Here is a 13,601-nt window from a genome sequence, read left to right on the forward strand (position 1 = left end):
AGTAAATTCTTATAAAAATAATTTTTCGTGATGCACTAGTTCCACCTATATTGTACTGCGCGGACTATTTACTATCTGTACACCCCTTGTGTTATGTAAAAGTTTTTTTACTAGTTGGTTTCCCCTCGTTTGTCAACATCGATCAGCTGCTTGCAGGGATGCCTGATTTCATCAAAATATTTGAAAATGAATCGTCACAATAAATTATTGGATTACGTTGATAATATATTTAACTTTTTCGCGATGTTGGAAGGTAACCATTTATTTGACTCAACGTTGTTCATATAGACTATTTTTTATTGTGTTGGTAGTTTTTACCCGAAATTAAGTGGCGGCAGACCAGAAGCAAGTAAATATTGTAACAAAACGGGTTCGATTTTGTATTGCGTTGGAGGTTGAGAAGTAGGCACAATTCTGTAAATAGTTTTGGCAATATGTATTAAATCTGTATCCTGCATGAAATTCGCATGGACGTATACAAATCAATACATTACAGGTAATTCTGTATGAATGGCAACTCTGTTGGTAAATGAAAACAATAAACACAGTCTAGATGACAGACAGGATGTTTTTGATAGGGTAACGTGGCGCCATCATGACACATGTGAACACTGTCCCAAATAAAGGAATATTCGAAATGACCGTTAAAATGATTGAAGAATCTAATTTGAGTGTCCTGTCTGTTAGTCTGTGATAATACTGTGATATTCTTCAAAATAATTTTCTTCGATTCTTGAAAGAATAACCGAAATCGGTTTGTTTGACCATCTGCTGATAGAAACTATCAATTGGAAAAGATTTGAGGTCGATTTAGAATTTTTTTTACGGTTTTTCGCCCTTTTCAGTGGTGGTATAAAATTGGTAACACACTTTACCGTATATTTCCGGAAGTCGGATCCGGATGAAGTTCAGGAATTACGTATGGGACCACAGAACCTTTCATTTGAACCTAAGTGTGAAAATCGGGAGTGCCATCTATGAGAAACGCTAGAAAACATATTTTCATTTTCTTGCACATTTTACCTCAACTCCGGAACCGGAAGTTAGATCAAAATGAAATTCAGGAACTTAGTATGGGACCTAAAGAGCTCTCATTTGAATGTAAGTTTGTGAAAATCGGTTCTGCCATCTCCGAAAAAAGTTGGTGCACTTATTTCCATAATTTTTTGCACATTTTATTCCCTAATTCCGGAACCGGAAGTCGGATCCAAAAAATATTCAGGAATTTTGTATGGGACCACAAGACTTTTCTTTTGAATCTAAGTTTGTGAAACTCGGTTCAGCCATCTCCGAGAAAAGTTAATGCAAAACAAACGTTACATACACACATACGCACATACACACACATACATTTTGCGTACTCGACGAACAGAGTCGAATGGAATATGACACCCGGCCCTCCGGGCCTCGATTCAAAAGTCGGTTTTCACAGTGATTGCATATCCTTTCCATATGAGAAAGGCAAAAAGGCAGTTTCGTTATCTTTGCGACATTCAGCCGCTATCTTGTCGCTTCGCAATCTTTGTTAACCGCCAGTGAAAATTACAATGAATCGGTATAGTTACGGGTTGGCGGTTCAATGCATAGGACGCTTGTCTTACAAGCCAGTTGTCGTATGTTATGGAAAAACAATTCGATTTACTGTTACAAAACCTTCCACAATTTTGCTTTGACCATTGAAAAATATTTTAATGTATTGTTATACACTATTCAGTTTATTTTGAATATGATTTTTACAATAGAATGTATAGGTTGTTAAGTATCGTAACAATTCAAATCATAAAATTTTCTCATACGTGTTTTCTTGGAGAACAATCAAATGTACAGTTTGCATATTGTTTGAAATACCATGTTTACAATAAATTCAGTTGTAGAATCGTTGAAATCGTAGAAATATTGAATCGTTCGAAATGAAAAAAAATCTTGTCATGATACAATAAAATGTATTGTAACCCATAGATCTAATTGTGAATCAATTGTTAATGCTGTAAAATCAATGGTTTATTTATTTACGGGAAAATTTTGCTTTGCTACAGCGTTGCTGAGCATCGCTGAACACACAACCCTGGAACGGTTATATTATATGAATTTTACGCTGTCATTCTGGCTGTCATCATTGACGTATAGTCATGTCGATTCTGCTACATGGGCTGCACAGCATCTCCTTGGATGGCTGTGTGTGATATGGTATTTGTTTGCAACGGTATGCGTTTCGACTGTTCGTTCAGCACGCTCGGCTTGCTTGCCGTTCATTCACACAGATCGCAAAACATCACATTCGTCTGTCTGCGGTCAAACGTCGCGAACGCGTCGGCTGCCTACCGATTAAGCTGTTTCGGATGTGCAATCAGGATTCAATTCTGGTGAAAAGGAAATAATTTTCCGGACAGAAACAACCAGATACATTGGATTGATTTTTGCTTTGACGGTATTCGATAGAAAGCAATTTTCTTGCTGAACGATCTAAAGTGAAAGTGGTGAAAAATGCTACAAAGAAATCGACTTCTGTGACCATCAGTCGTCTCAGTTTGTGAAGTGAATGGACGAAAAAATGGCAACAAGGAAAAAAGTTTTCTCATAAACGAATCTGCTTGTTGACAATAAAAACAAGAGTTTTGGATGAAACCAGGCGTATAATTATAATAAAGTAGAAGACCGGTAAACATATTTGATTTGTGCTACGGCCAAACTTCGTGTACCGAGCTGTTGTGCAAAATAGTCTTGTCCCCTGGGGGAAGTCATCGCGTTTGGATACCGAAATTCGCGGCCATCTTTCTCTAGACGCTGCGTACCTACGTGTGCAAAGTGATTTGGTGTACTCGTATCTCGTTGTGTTTGTGTCTTGCTAGTGCTGTGTGAGTAGTTACTGGAAGAAAAAAAAAATTTCCGGTGGAAAACCGATGTAGGCCATCATCATAAAAACGAAAATAGAAAAACCTCAGGAGACGTTCAACCTCAAAAAAGTGGCAAATAGTGCGGTTTGTTTTGTCCGGTGTCCATGTGGACGCGGTGCCGCTGCTGATTACGCACTGCAACGGATTGCATATCAGTTCCGCATACAAACAGTGAAAAGTATCGAGATTAAAATTGTTCGCGTACGACTTCTGGCCGTAAGTTGGATTGCTGCTGGGGAAGTCCCTCGGAAGTCATGGCATCACAAACGGCGGCTGTTCCGCCGGCCGTTAGCATGGAAACCGACGACCTGGTGGATCCGATGAACGATTTCCTGCCGTTGCTGCCGGAGAACATCAAGCAGGAGTTGTTTGAAAATTCCGACAAGGCCAGCGCGAATCCCTGCGACAGTGCGGAGAATAAGGTAGGCATTGATGGAGTCTCCGAAGACCGGATGTGATGTTTTACATCGTCTTCTCATCTCACAGTCAAATTTGAAACGCGGAATGGAACATCGCGCGTAGAGTAAAATTTTGGGATCGAAACTTAACTGAAGATGGGAAATGATTTGAAAGAGAACTGAACAGGATTCAACTTGAATTTTATTTTTACATTTCCCGAGAAGGTTATAACAACATGACGGTCAAATTTTTAATAGTGCAAAATATATAATTGATTTTAGAAGGTTTAAAAAGTAATGATTAAGGAACACTTTGCAGGGAGGCTGCTCAAGTTGAACTCCTGATGCATTGAGGCGTCGAAGACTAAAAATATAAAACATAAAAGTATGAATGGTTATGTGCACTTAAAAAACGGTTAGTTTTCAAATGCAGGCGGCATTGGAAATATTTGAAAAAAAAATTTTAATTTAACTTTTAATCTGTGAATTTGTAATAAATATCTGTCCTCTGAAATGTGGCAATGATGATTTTTTCTGACTTTTAGGTCTCTGAGCAACCGGTTGCCGCTTAAATGATTTCCAAATATTTTACAAAGATATGCTATTGAGTTTTTCCTCGGAAAAATTACGGCTCGGTCCCAATTGGATTATTCATGACTTCGTGATTGTGTCAATGGTTTTAGTCACGATTCCACTGATTGCGATTGAATATCGTATTCATCGTAACCAAGGAATCACGTATTTCCAGCTCATTTCGACAGGCTGCAGCATACTCTGCAAACCTGCACCCGACAATGTCCCAATGGCATCAACCTTGCCGTTCGGCTGTCACATTCATTCACTGTCTCACAATGCCACAATGGAAAACAATCACCGGCAACCCATACCTTCTAAGTTGCATTATCATCATCATCATCATCATCATCATCGTATGATCAAAATCAAAAGCTAGCCTTTTTCCGATCTGACTGACTACTGACTGCCGTGTGGATGGAAAATTTCTATGTCATGCTCACATATACTACTCATGTGACATGTCAGTCGTTCTCACTCGTTTGTGTCAGAACGTCGACCATTCTTCCTGACTTCAATTCCAGCAGCTCCCGTTCGTTTTTGTTCCCTGTGGCAAACCCGTTGAAACGGGGGAGGAAGGGAATGATTGCCAGCGGCTATGAAGAATATGGAGAAACTCTTTTGTTCCTCTGTCCGTCAGTCACGTGTCAACGTTGTTGACGTAGCAGCAAACTGTCGGAATGCCTGTCTGTCAGCCGGCTGGTGCGGCGAAAATCATTCCGCTACACGTTTCTGTGACTGGCAGTAACGCTTGACAACGTTCGGGAATATTTTCGCAAAATTGTTTTTTGTATTTGTTGATGATTGAACCGATGATCGCTTTCTGTCGCCTTAGGTGCACTGACGATATGTTGAATGTTGAAATAACAAAAAAATAACAAATCGAACATGACTAGTTGGAAATTGAGTTCCTGTTCCCTGATTGAAGTAGTAAAGAAATTATGCTCATATCCTGTAAGGATCCATAATGTCTCTCGCTCGGCCACGGTTCCATATGATGCTGCCTGTGGGGAAATTTTCTACCGGATGCAGTTGCTTGGTCGTTACAAGCCCGTGGAGCGAATTCCTGAGATCGACCGGATGACTATAAAATAGAGTTTTGATATCATTAGTGGTGTTACGACTCCTGTCTCATGTTGTTGTTTGATATAATGTATTTACAGTATAAATATCAAAATAATGGCTGAGCAACTATGTCCGTGTGTATCAAACGCCGACGTAAACTTTAATTTTGCATCCTGTTAGCGTAAATGCTTAATGATCAGAAGTAAATGACAGAATAGAAAATTTGATGAGTACCTAAGTATATAGAAGACCAGCTAAAAGCTGCTACCAATGCATCCCAAAAAGTCACTGTTTGATGTGGATTCTTCAAAGACGACGATTTTCTGGAATGGAAGGATTGGACATGGTTTCAACAAGACGATGCCACATCCCACACGGCACGCGAAACAATGACCAAATTGAGAACCGCCTTCGGTGAACAGTTTATCTCACGTTTTGGGCCCGATAATTGGCTGCCTAAATCGTGCGATTTAACACCTTTGGACTATTTCTTGTTGTGCCATGTTAAGGCTGTTGTGGAGAGCGTGCCAACATTGGACCTTACGTAACAGATCGGCTGAAAAGTTCGTATCGTTTCTATGAGAGGGCGCCACTAGAATTAAATCCATACCATTTTCAGTTAGTACCAACCTTCAAAAGATACGTGTATAAATTTGACAGCTGTCTGATTATTAGTTTGTGAGATATTGAATTTTGAGTGAAGCTACTTTTGTTATTGTGAAAAAAATGGAAAAAAGGGATTTCGTGTGTTGATGAAACACTACATTTTGATGAAAAAAGTGCCGCCGATACCAAAAAATGGCTTGATGAGTGTTATCCAGACTCTGCACCGGGCGAAGCAACAATTCGTAAGTGGTTTGCAAAATTTCGTACTGGTCATATGAGCACCGAAGACGATGAACGCAGTGGACGTCCAAAAGAGGCTGTTACCGATGAAAACGTGAAAAAAATCCACAAAATGATTTTTAATGACCGTAAAGTGAAGTTGATCGAGATAGCTGACACCCTAAAGATATCAAAGGAACGTGTTGGACATATTATTCACGAATATTTGGATATGAGAAAGCTTTGTGCAAAATGGGTGCCGCGTGAGCTCACAATCGATCAAAAACAACAACGAATTGATGATTCTGAGCAGTGTTTGGAGCTGTTATATCGAAATAAAACCGATGTTTTTCGTCGATATATAACAATGGACGAAACATGGCTCCATCACTTCACTCCGGAGTCCAATCGACAGTCAGCTGAGTGGACTGCACGCGATGAACCGAACTCAAAGCGTGGAAAGACTCAACAATCGGCCGGTAAGGTTATGGCGTCTGTATTTTGGGATTCGCATGGTATAATTTTCATCGACTACCTTGAAAAGGGAAAAACCATAAACAGTGACTATTATATAGCGTTATTAGAGCGTTAGAAGGACGAAATTTAAAAAAACGGCCTCATTTGAAGAAGAAACAAGTTTTGTTTCATCAAGACAATGCACCGTGTCACAAGTCGATGAAAACCATGCTGAAATTGAACGAATTGGGATTCGAATTGCTCCCTCATCCACCGTATTCTCCAGATTTGGCCTTCAGTGACTTTTTCCTGTTCTCAGACCTCAAGAGAATGCTCGCTGGTAAAAAATTTAGAAGCAATGAAGAGGTAATCGCTGAAACTGAGGCCTATTTTGAGGCAAAGGACAAATCGTACTCCAAAAATGGTATCGAAAAGTTGGAAGATCGCTATAATCGCTGTATCGCCTCTGATGGCAATTATGTTGAATAATAAAAACGAATTTTGGCAAAAAAATGTGTGTTTCTTTTAAACGATACGAACTTTTCAGCCGAACTGTTATGGGCCATAGGAGAAATAATTTGGCCAAATGTTGTGGAGCATTCTTGTCGCATTTTAAGCAATGCTTGATTCAATTTCACCATTTGTTGCTGCCAGCGATTAGTATTTACATTAGTCAGTGGCCTCTCGTGACAAAATTTATGGGTTGTGCATTGATTATAACAGATGTAACAGTTTGTTGTAAGTGAAAACTAAAGATTGAGGAAATGATTCTCGCTTGTGTTTTTCAATACAATTAAATATCGATATACTTTTGGATGGGATTTTTTATTGAACTTTTTCAGTATCATCGATACAAAAGAAAACAAAACCTGCGCGTCGAGCAAATTTGTCTGTTATGTCGTCAATAAAACCATTTCGACGCTGTAACAGAGACAGCCAAGGAGGCCAGGTATTTCTTTTTTAAATCTCTGTTCGAACCAAAAATCAGTCTGAGCAAAAAAAGGTCCCGCCACTTTCAAACGCACACTTCCTTTTCCCTAGCAATTTGAGGACTTTTAGGGGCTCATTGTCGTTCTGTGATTGATTTCAGAAATCTGTGAAAGTCTGTCATTTTCAAAATGTGTGCAGCATATTCAGAATCTGTTGAACACAGATTAATCGGCGAACCTGGCATCTCTGGGGACTGCAATTTGTTTTCAACTACCATAAGCATAAGCCACTGAAACCTCTGCTGTAGGTGTGCATACAAGTTCTCACAGAGCCAAACGTGACAGAGAGAACAACAAATCTCCGAGGTGAGCTGAGTAATTCCCTATGTTTTTTTTAATTCAATAATATAATTTATAAAGCACACTGCTTAAGTTGTAAGATGCCGAGGGTTTTTGTCGTGAATACGACTTACTTTACTATGGGGTGCCTTTTCAAAATTTACCCTCTGAGAGAGTGATAAGTTTTTGATCGTGAATATCTATTGTTGTATCTAATGAATCAACATAATTCTTGCGACATGCCATCGGAAATATGATCACAATTTTATGATAAAATTTTCAGTTTTGTGACATAGTCTCAAATAATTCAAAATGAAACTTTTCTGAAATGTTTGGTATAAACGAGTATCAAAGAGGATAATTCACAAGGCGCGTTTGCCTTTCTCGTATTTTTAAAGCTCATAGCTCAGTGATCTGTGAAAGGATTTATATAATCTAACTACCAATAGAATCGAAATTTTTCAATTTAAACGTGTATAGCAAAAGCATTGAAGTATTTCAATAGTACACTATTGAAAAACCTGTCTCATTTGATCCATGTCAAAACCAGCCAATCAGAACGCGTTCTAAAGAAGAGAACAAAATATCTGCTGCTGTACAACAGATCGTCCGGGAAAAATGTTCCGACAAGTGGTGAATATCGCAGTGAGTTCCTCAATTTGGTCCTTGTGAATGCTAGAAACGAATCCCTACAACATATTGATAGTTTCTGTCAATGAATCATGCAAATCCGAAATGAAATAATCGACATTAAAGTTCTGTATGCGGCTATTTTTATAGCCGTTAGGACCGCCCATTAGTGAAAAAGCTACAAACGAAATCACATAAAAGGAAATCTCCTAACAAAAATTCAATCAGTTTGGATTCTATCGCCACTGCGAGCAGATGTGTTTTGTGTCGTCTGCACAGCTAGTTTCGCTTTCGACAAGAGCGATTACGTCACAGCTGCCAGTCATTAGCATTGGAAAAAAAACAACGGTGGAGAGCATTGCACAAAATCAGCCGTTCTAATGGCTCTAAAAGTTTTCTAAAGAACTATTAGGATTTGTTGTTCGCAAATCGTAGGGAAATATCCTCAGTTTAGTGCAAATCTAGAACAGTTTGGTTAGATTTGTGCACTTTTCGCTGTGTGAAATTCACAGTAATCGAGATCAAGTGAAGCCTTTTTTCGCGAAAAATGTTCCAGAGTTTAATGTCGTAGAGAATTACGCAATTTGACCTTTCTGAATGCTAGAAACGAGCCCCTTCAGCATATTGATAGTTTGTTTGAATAAATTATGCAAATCTGAAATGAAATAATCAACATTAAAATTCTGTATGCGGCTATTTTTATAGCCGTTAGGACCGCCCATTAGTGAAAAAGCTACAAATGAAATCAGGTAGAAACAAGCCTCTCAACAAAAAGTGAAGCCTTCTTTGTTTTTGCGAAAAATGTGCAAAGGGGAATGCTTGCATAATTCATACAATTGATCAACTAATTGATATTCGGAAGTGTTAAGGAACATGTCAGTTGTTTTCGTATTCACGACATCCAGTTATGTCTCTGACATTACCCACCTGCCTTTTTTTCTTCTAATTTTGATTAACGAATTGCTTAAAACTAGGATAATTTCATTAGGTAATGTCGCATTGGAGTCGCATTGATCTTCTCTTCGTGAATCTTTGCAGTAACTCATGTGCAAGGAATATACCCTAACACTGCGACAAGAGATACTTGAAATTCCAATTTGGATGTATATTACTGTGGGCAAAAAATAGTAAAACTATGTTCATAATTTGAAAATTCTTTATTTATTCTTCCAAATCTATTTCGTCCCCCTCAAAGTAATCACCCGGTTTTTTCCCAATCCTCGAAACAGTTGCTAAAGCCAATTTTCGGAATAGTCTTCAATGTGCGTAGCAATTCACGTTTAATGTCTTCAATTGACTCAAAACGGTTTCCCCGGAGCGGTCGTTTGAGTTTGCTGAATAGCCAGAAATCACATGGAGCTAAATCAGGTGAATACGGTGGTTGCGGAATGATATTGGTTGAATTTTTGGCAAAAAAATAACGAAGATGCTTATAATGAATTTGTGCATATTGTGCTGTGGAAAATCGCTTATTACTTTCCATTCGGTACAATCCGATCTGATTTCATTGAATAAATGAGAATCTAAAAAATAATAGAATGCGGATGGGGATGTAGTTAATTGCCTCAATTTGACCGGTTGTGCCGTGCATTTAAGGACGAGCCGCCACTGGTCATTAGTATTGAACAGATCGTAGTGCACGTCGCTGTTCTGAACCCATCAGATGCACCGCGTCGTTTGGTTTCATGAAAAAAAAAAATCGCTGTGTTTTTTTTTTTTACTTTTCCTGATGTCTAGCATTCAGCTCATGATGAACTCATTTTCCCACCTTCTGAATCTTTCCCATGACATGTAGACGATCAAAAATGGCTTGGTGACTAACGTTTAACCTCTGATTTAGCCACTAAAATCACTTTTATTATATCATGTTTCTGCTTAATTCGCTTTGCTCCATATCGAGAACTGAACATTGCTTGGAAATTAAACTAAATTTAAAAAACAGCTAAAACACTTCTTATATGTTCACTCTCCTAGCGTTATTACTATATTCGTCCTATATCCTACACTCTTAGGTTCAAAATGACAGAATTCTTCTTAAAAGCAAACCGTGAGACAACGCACGATATTTTTTAAACCAGTTTGGAATCAATACGTCTCTATAAATTATTGGGTCGTTTTCGTTTCCTTTCGTCTTACATTTAAAATATTTCTGTAAGCTTAATCTGTATGAAAATATTAGATATACAGCCGACGAAACACACACACACACACACACACATACACATACACACACACACACACACACACACACACACACACACACACACACACACACACACACACACACACACACACTAAACAGTGTTATGTTAACATATCTCGGTTGATTTTTCAGAAGACCGTAAGAGCGGCGAATACGGTGCTTTACTTTCTCGTTCGATTTTTGGAAAGTCGAAAGTTTCGAGTGTCATTTGATGCAAAGAGTTGAGTGATAAGTTGGACCCGGATAAAACTAAACAGCAACCTATGAGACTATAGGAACTTTTATTTGAGGCCTAAGTTTGTGGAAATCGATCAAATCATCTCTGAAAAAATTGAGTGAGTCTTTTTTTTTTTTTTTTTTTTTTTTTAAATAACTATTTATTGGAATATGAGTTAAAATTAAATTATTAAGATTTAAATTGGGTGTTCAGCCACAAGTGGTGACTTTTCAGCCCTATTATATATATATATATGATTTGGTTATTACCATGAAGACATCATTTGCTTCCGCAATTCTGAGATTTTTGTGTAGGGAAAATTCTAAACCTACTTGTATTGTGTAATGGGGAAAAGGAACTTATATACTAACTTACTAACTAATACAGAGAGCGAATCGATTCAATTGAAGATTGCATCGATTTTTGTCGGAATTTGCTTATAATATTATGTGACATTACATCTAATGGTTCTATATTTGTGAGTCTGTGTAACTCATTTGTACTAAACCAGGGAGGACGCTTCAGAATCATTTTCAGAATTTTATTCTGAATCCTTTGAAGCGTTTTCTTCCTGGTGGAACAACAGCTTGACCAAATTGGTACCGCATAAAGCATGGCTGGTCTGAAAATTTGTTTATAAATTAACAATTTGTTTTTTAGACAGAGCTTAGAATTTCTGTTTATAAGAGGATATAAACATTTAATATATTTATTACACTTTGCCTGGATTCCTTCAATGTGATCCTTGAAAGTGAGTTTTTTGTCATACGTTAAACCTAAGTATTTAGCTTGATCAGACCATGTCAATTCCAAGCCATTCAATTTGAGAATGTGATTATTGTTTGGTTTTAGAAAAGAAGCTCTTGGCTTGTGAGGAAAGATAATTAATTGCGTTTTTGCTGCATTTGGTTTAATTTTCCATTTTGACAGATAATCACTGAAAATATTTAAACTTCTTTGTAGGCGACTGCAGATCACTCTTAGATTTCTACCTGTGGCTAACAGACTTGTGTCGTCACAGAATAGCGATTTCTGACAACCAACGGGTAGATTTGGTAGATCAGAAGTGAAAATATTATACAAGATTGGAGCTACACTCGAACCCTGCGGAACACCGGCTCGTACGGGTAGCATTTCAGATTTACAATTCTGATAGCTAACCTGAAGAGTACGATCAGTTAAATAATTTTGAATCATTTTGATCAAATAAATAGGAAACTGGAAATCAGACATTTTTGCTATTAAACCTTTGTGCCAAACACTGTCGAATGCTTTTTCTATGTCTAGAAGAGCAACTCCAGTGGATAACCCAGAAGATTTATTTGCTTTTATCATGTTCGTTACTCTGACAAGTTGATGAGTAGTTGAATGTTCATGACGAAATCCAAACTGTTCTGGTAAAAAAATTGAATTCTCATTTATATGAGTCATCATTCTTAACAAGATAATTTTTTCAAAAAGTTTACTGATAGAAGAAAGTAAGCTAATTGGGCGATAACTTGATGTTTCTGCTGGGTTTTTATCAGGTTTTAGGATAGGAATTACTTTAGCGTTTTTCCATCTTTTTGGGAAGTAAGCTAATGAAAAACACTTGTTGAAAATTTTAACCAGGAGTCTCAAGGCAACATCGGGAAGATTTTTAATAAGAATATTAAAAATTCCATCATTACCAGGAGCCTTCATGTTTTTGAGTTTCCTAATAATTGATTTAATTTCATCAAAATTCGTCTCAAAAATGTCATCGTGTGATAACACTTGGGTTGAAATATGATCATACTTCAGTGAGACTTCATTTTCAATAGGACTCACAACGTTTAAATTAAAATTGTGGACACTCTCGAACTGCTGAGCTAGCTTTTGAGCTTTTTCACCATTTGTAAGAAGTATTTGATTTCCTTCCTTGAGAGCAGGAATTGGTTTCTGAGGTTTCTTAAGAACCTTAGAAAGTTTCCAGAAAGGTTTAGAATATGGTTTAATTTGTTCAACTTCTTTAGCGAAATTTTCATTTCGCAAAAGAGTAAATCTATGTTTAATTTCTTTTTGTAAATCCTTAACTATGTTTTTCATAGCAGGATCACGAGAACGTTGATATTGTCGTCGACGAACATTCTTCAACCGAATGAGCAGTTGAAGATTGTCATCGATGATAGGAGAATTTAATTTAGTTTGAGCTTTGGGAACTGAAAGATTTCTAGCTTCGATAATATAATGATTCAAATTATCAATTGCTGTGTCGATGTCCGCAGAATTTTCTAAAATAGTTTCATGATCCACATGATTTTCAATGTGAGATCTGTAATCCAACCAATTAGCTCTATGATAGTTGAAAACAGAACTAATTGGATTAATTATAGCTTCGTTGGAAAGTCTGAATGTTACTGGAAGATGATCTGAGTCAAAGTCAGCATGTGTAATCGGTTCACTACAAATGTGACTTTGATCTGTTAGAACCAGATCAATTGTAGACGGGTTTTTCACGGAAGAGAAACAAGTAGGATTACTGGGATGAAGAACTGTAAAGTAACCAGCTGAGAGTTGATTATGAAGTATTTTACCATTACTGTTATTTTGCCTACAATTCCACTGGACATGCTTAGCATTTAAGTCCCCTATTACGAAAAATTTCGATCGATATCTTGTAAGTTTTTGCAAATCGCCTTTAAAGAAATTTAATTGTTCGCCGGTGCATTGGAATGGCAAATATGCTCCAGCGATGAAATAAATTCCATGAATGGTTTCAACTTCGATTCCCAAGCTTTCAATAACTTTAGTATTGAAAGAAGGTAAAATTCGATGTTTAATTTGCCGTTGGACAAAAATGGCAACTCCACCACCAATTCCAGTAAACCTGTCAAATCGATGAACCACATAATGTGGATTACTTTTCAATTTTACATTTGGTTTAAGAAAAGTTTCTGTCACAATGGCAATATGAATTTTGTGAACTTTGAGAAAATTATAAAATTCATCTTCACTCGATTTCAAAGATCGAGCATTCCAATTTAAAATATTCAAATAATTATTTAACATCACTGTTAAATTTTAAATTCATTATAATATTATTTGCAAATT

The 13,601-nt window shown here is 37.2% G+C and overlaps 1 protein-coding gene across 4 annotated transcripts in view; it reads left to right on the top strand.

Moving 5' to 3' along the window:
• The first annotated feature begins 2,272 nt into the window (after nt 1-2,272).
• LOC131432833 (transcription intermediary factor 1-alpha-like) overlaps nt 2,273-13,601 on the top strand; it is a 146,503-nt gene continuing 135,174 nt past the window's right edge. For all 4 annotated transcript variants that reach the window (XM_058599370.1, XM_058599372.1, XM_058599373.1 and 1 more), the window contains exon 1: nt 2,273-3,316. In XM_058599370.1, the coding sequence (XP_058455353.1) occupies nt 3,149-3,316 (168 nt within the window). In that variant the 5' untranslated portion in view covers nt 2,273-3,148. The remainder of the gene's footprint in view (nt 3,317-13,601) is intronic.

Source organism: Malaya genurostris, chromosome 2 (genome assembly GCF_030247185.1).
Source record: "Malaya genurostris strain Urasoe2022 chromosome 2, Malgen_1.1, whole genome shotgun sequence".
Taxonomy (NCBI): Eukaryota; Metazoa; Arthropoda; class Insecta; order Diptera; family Culicidae; genus Malaya; species Malaya genurostris.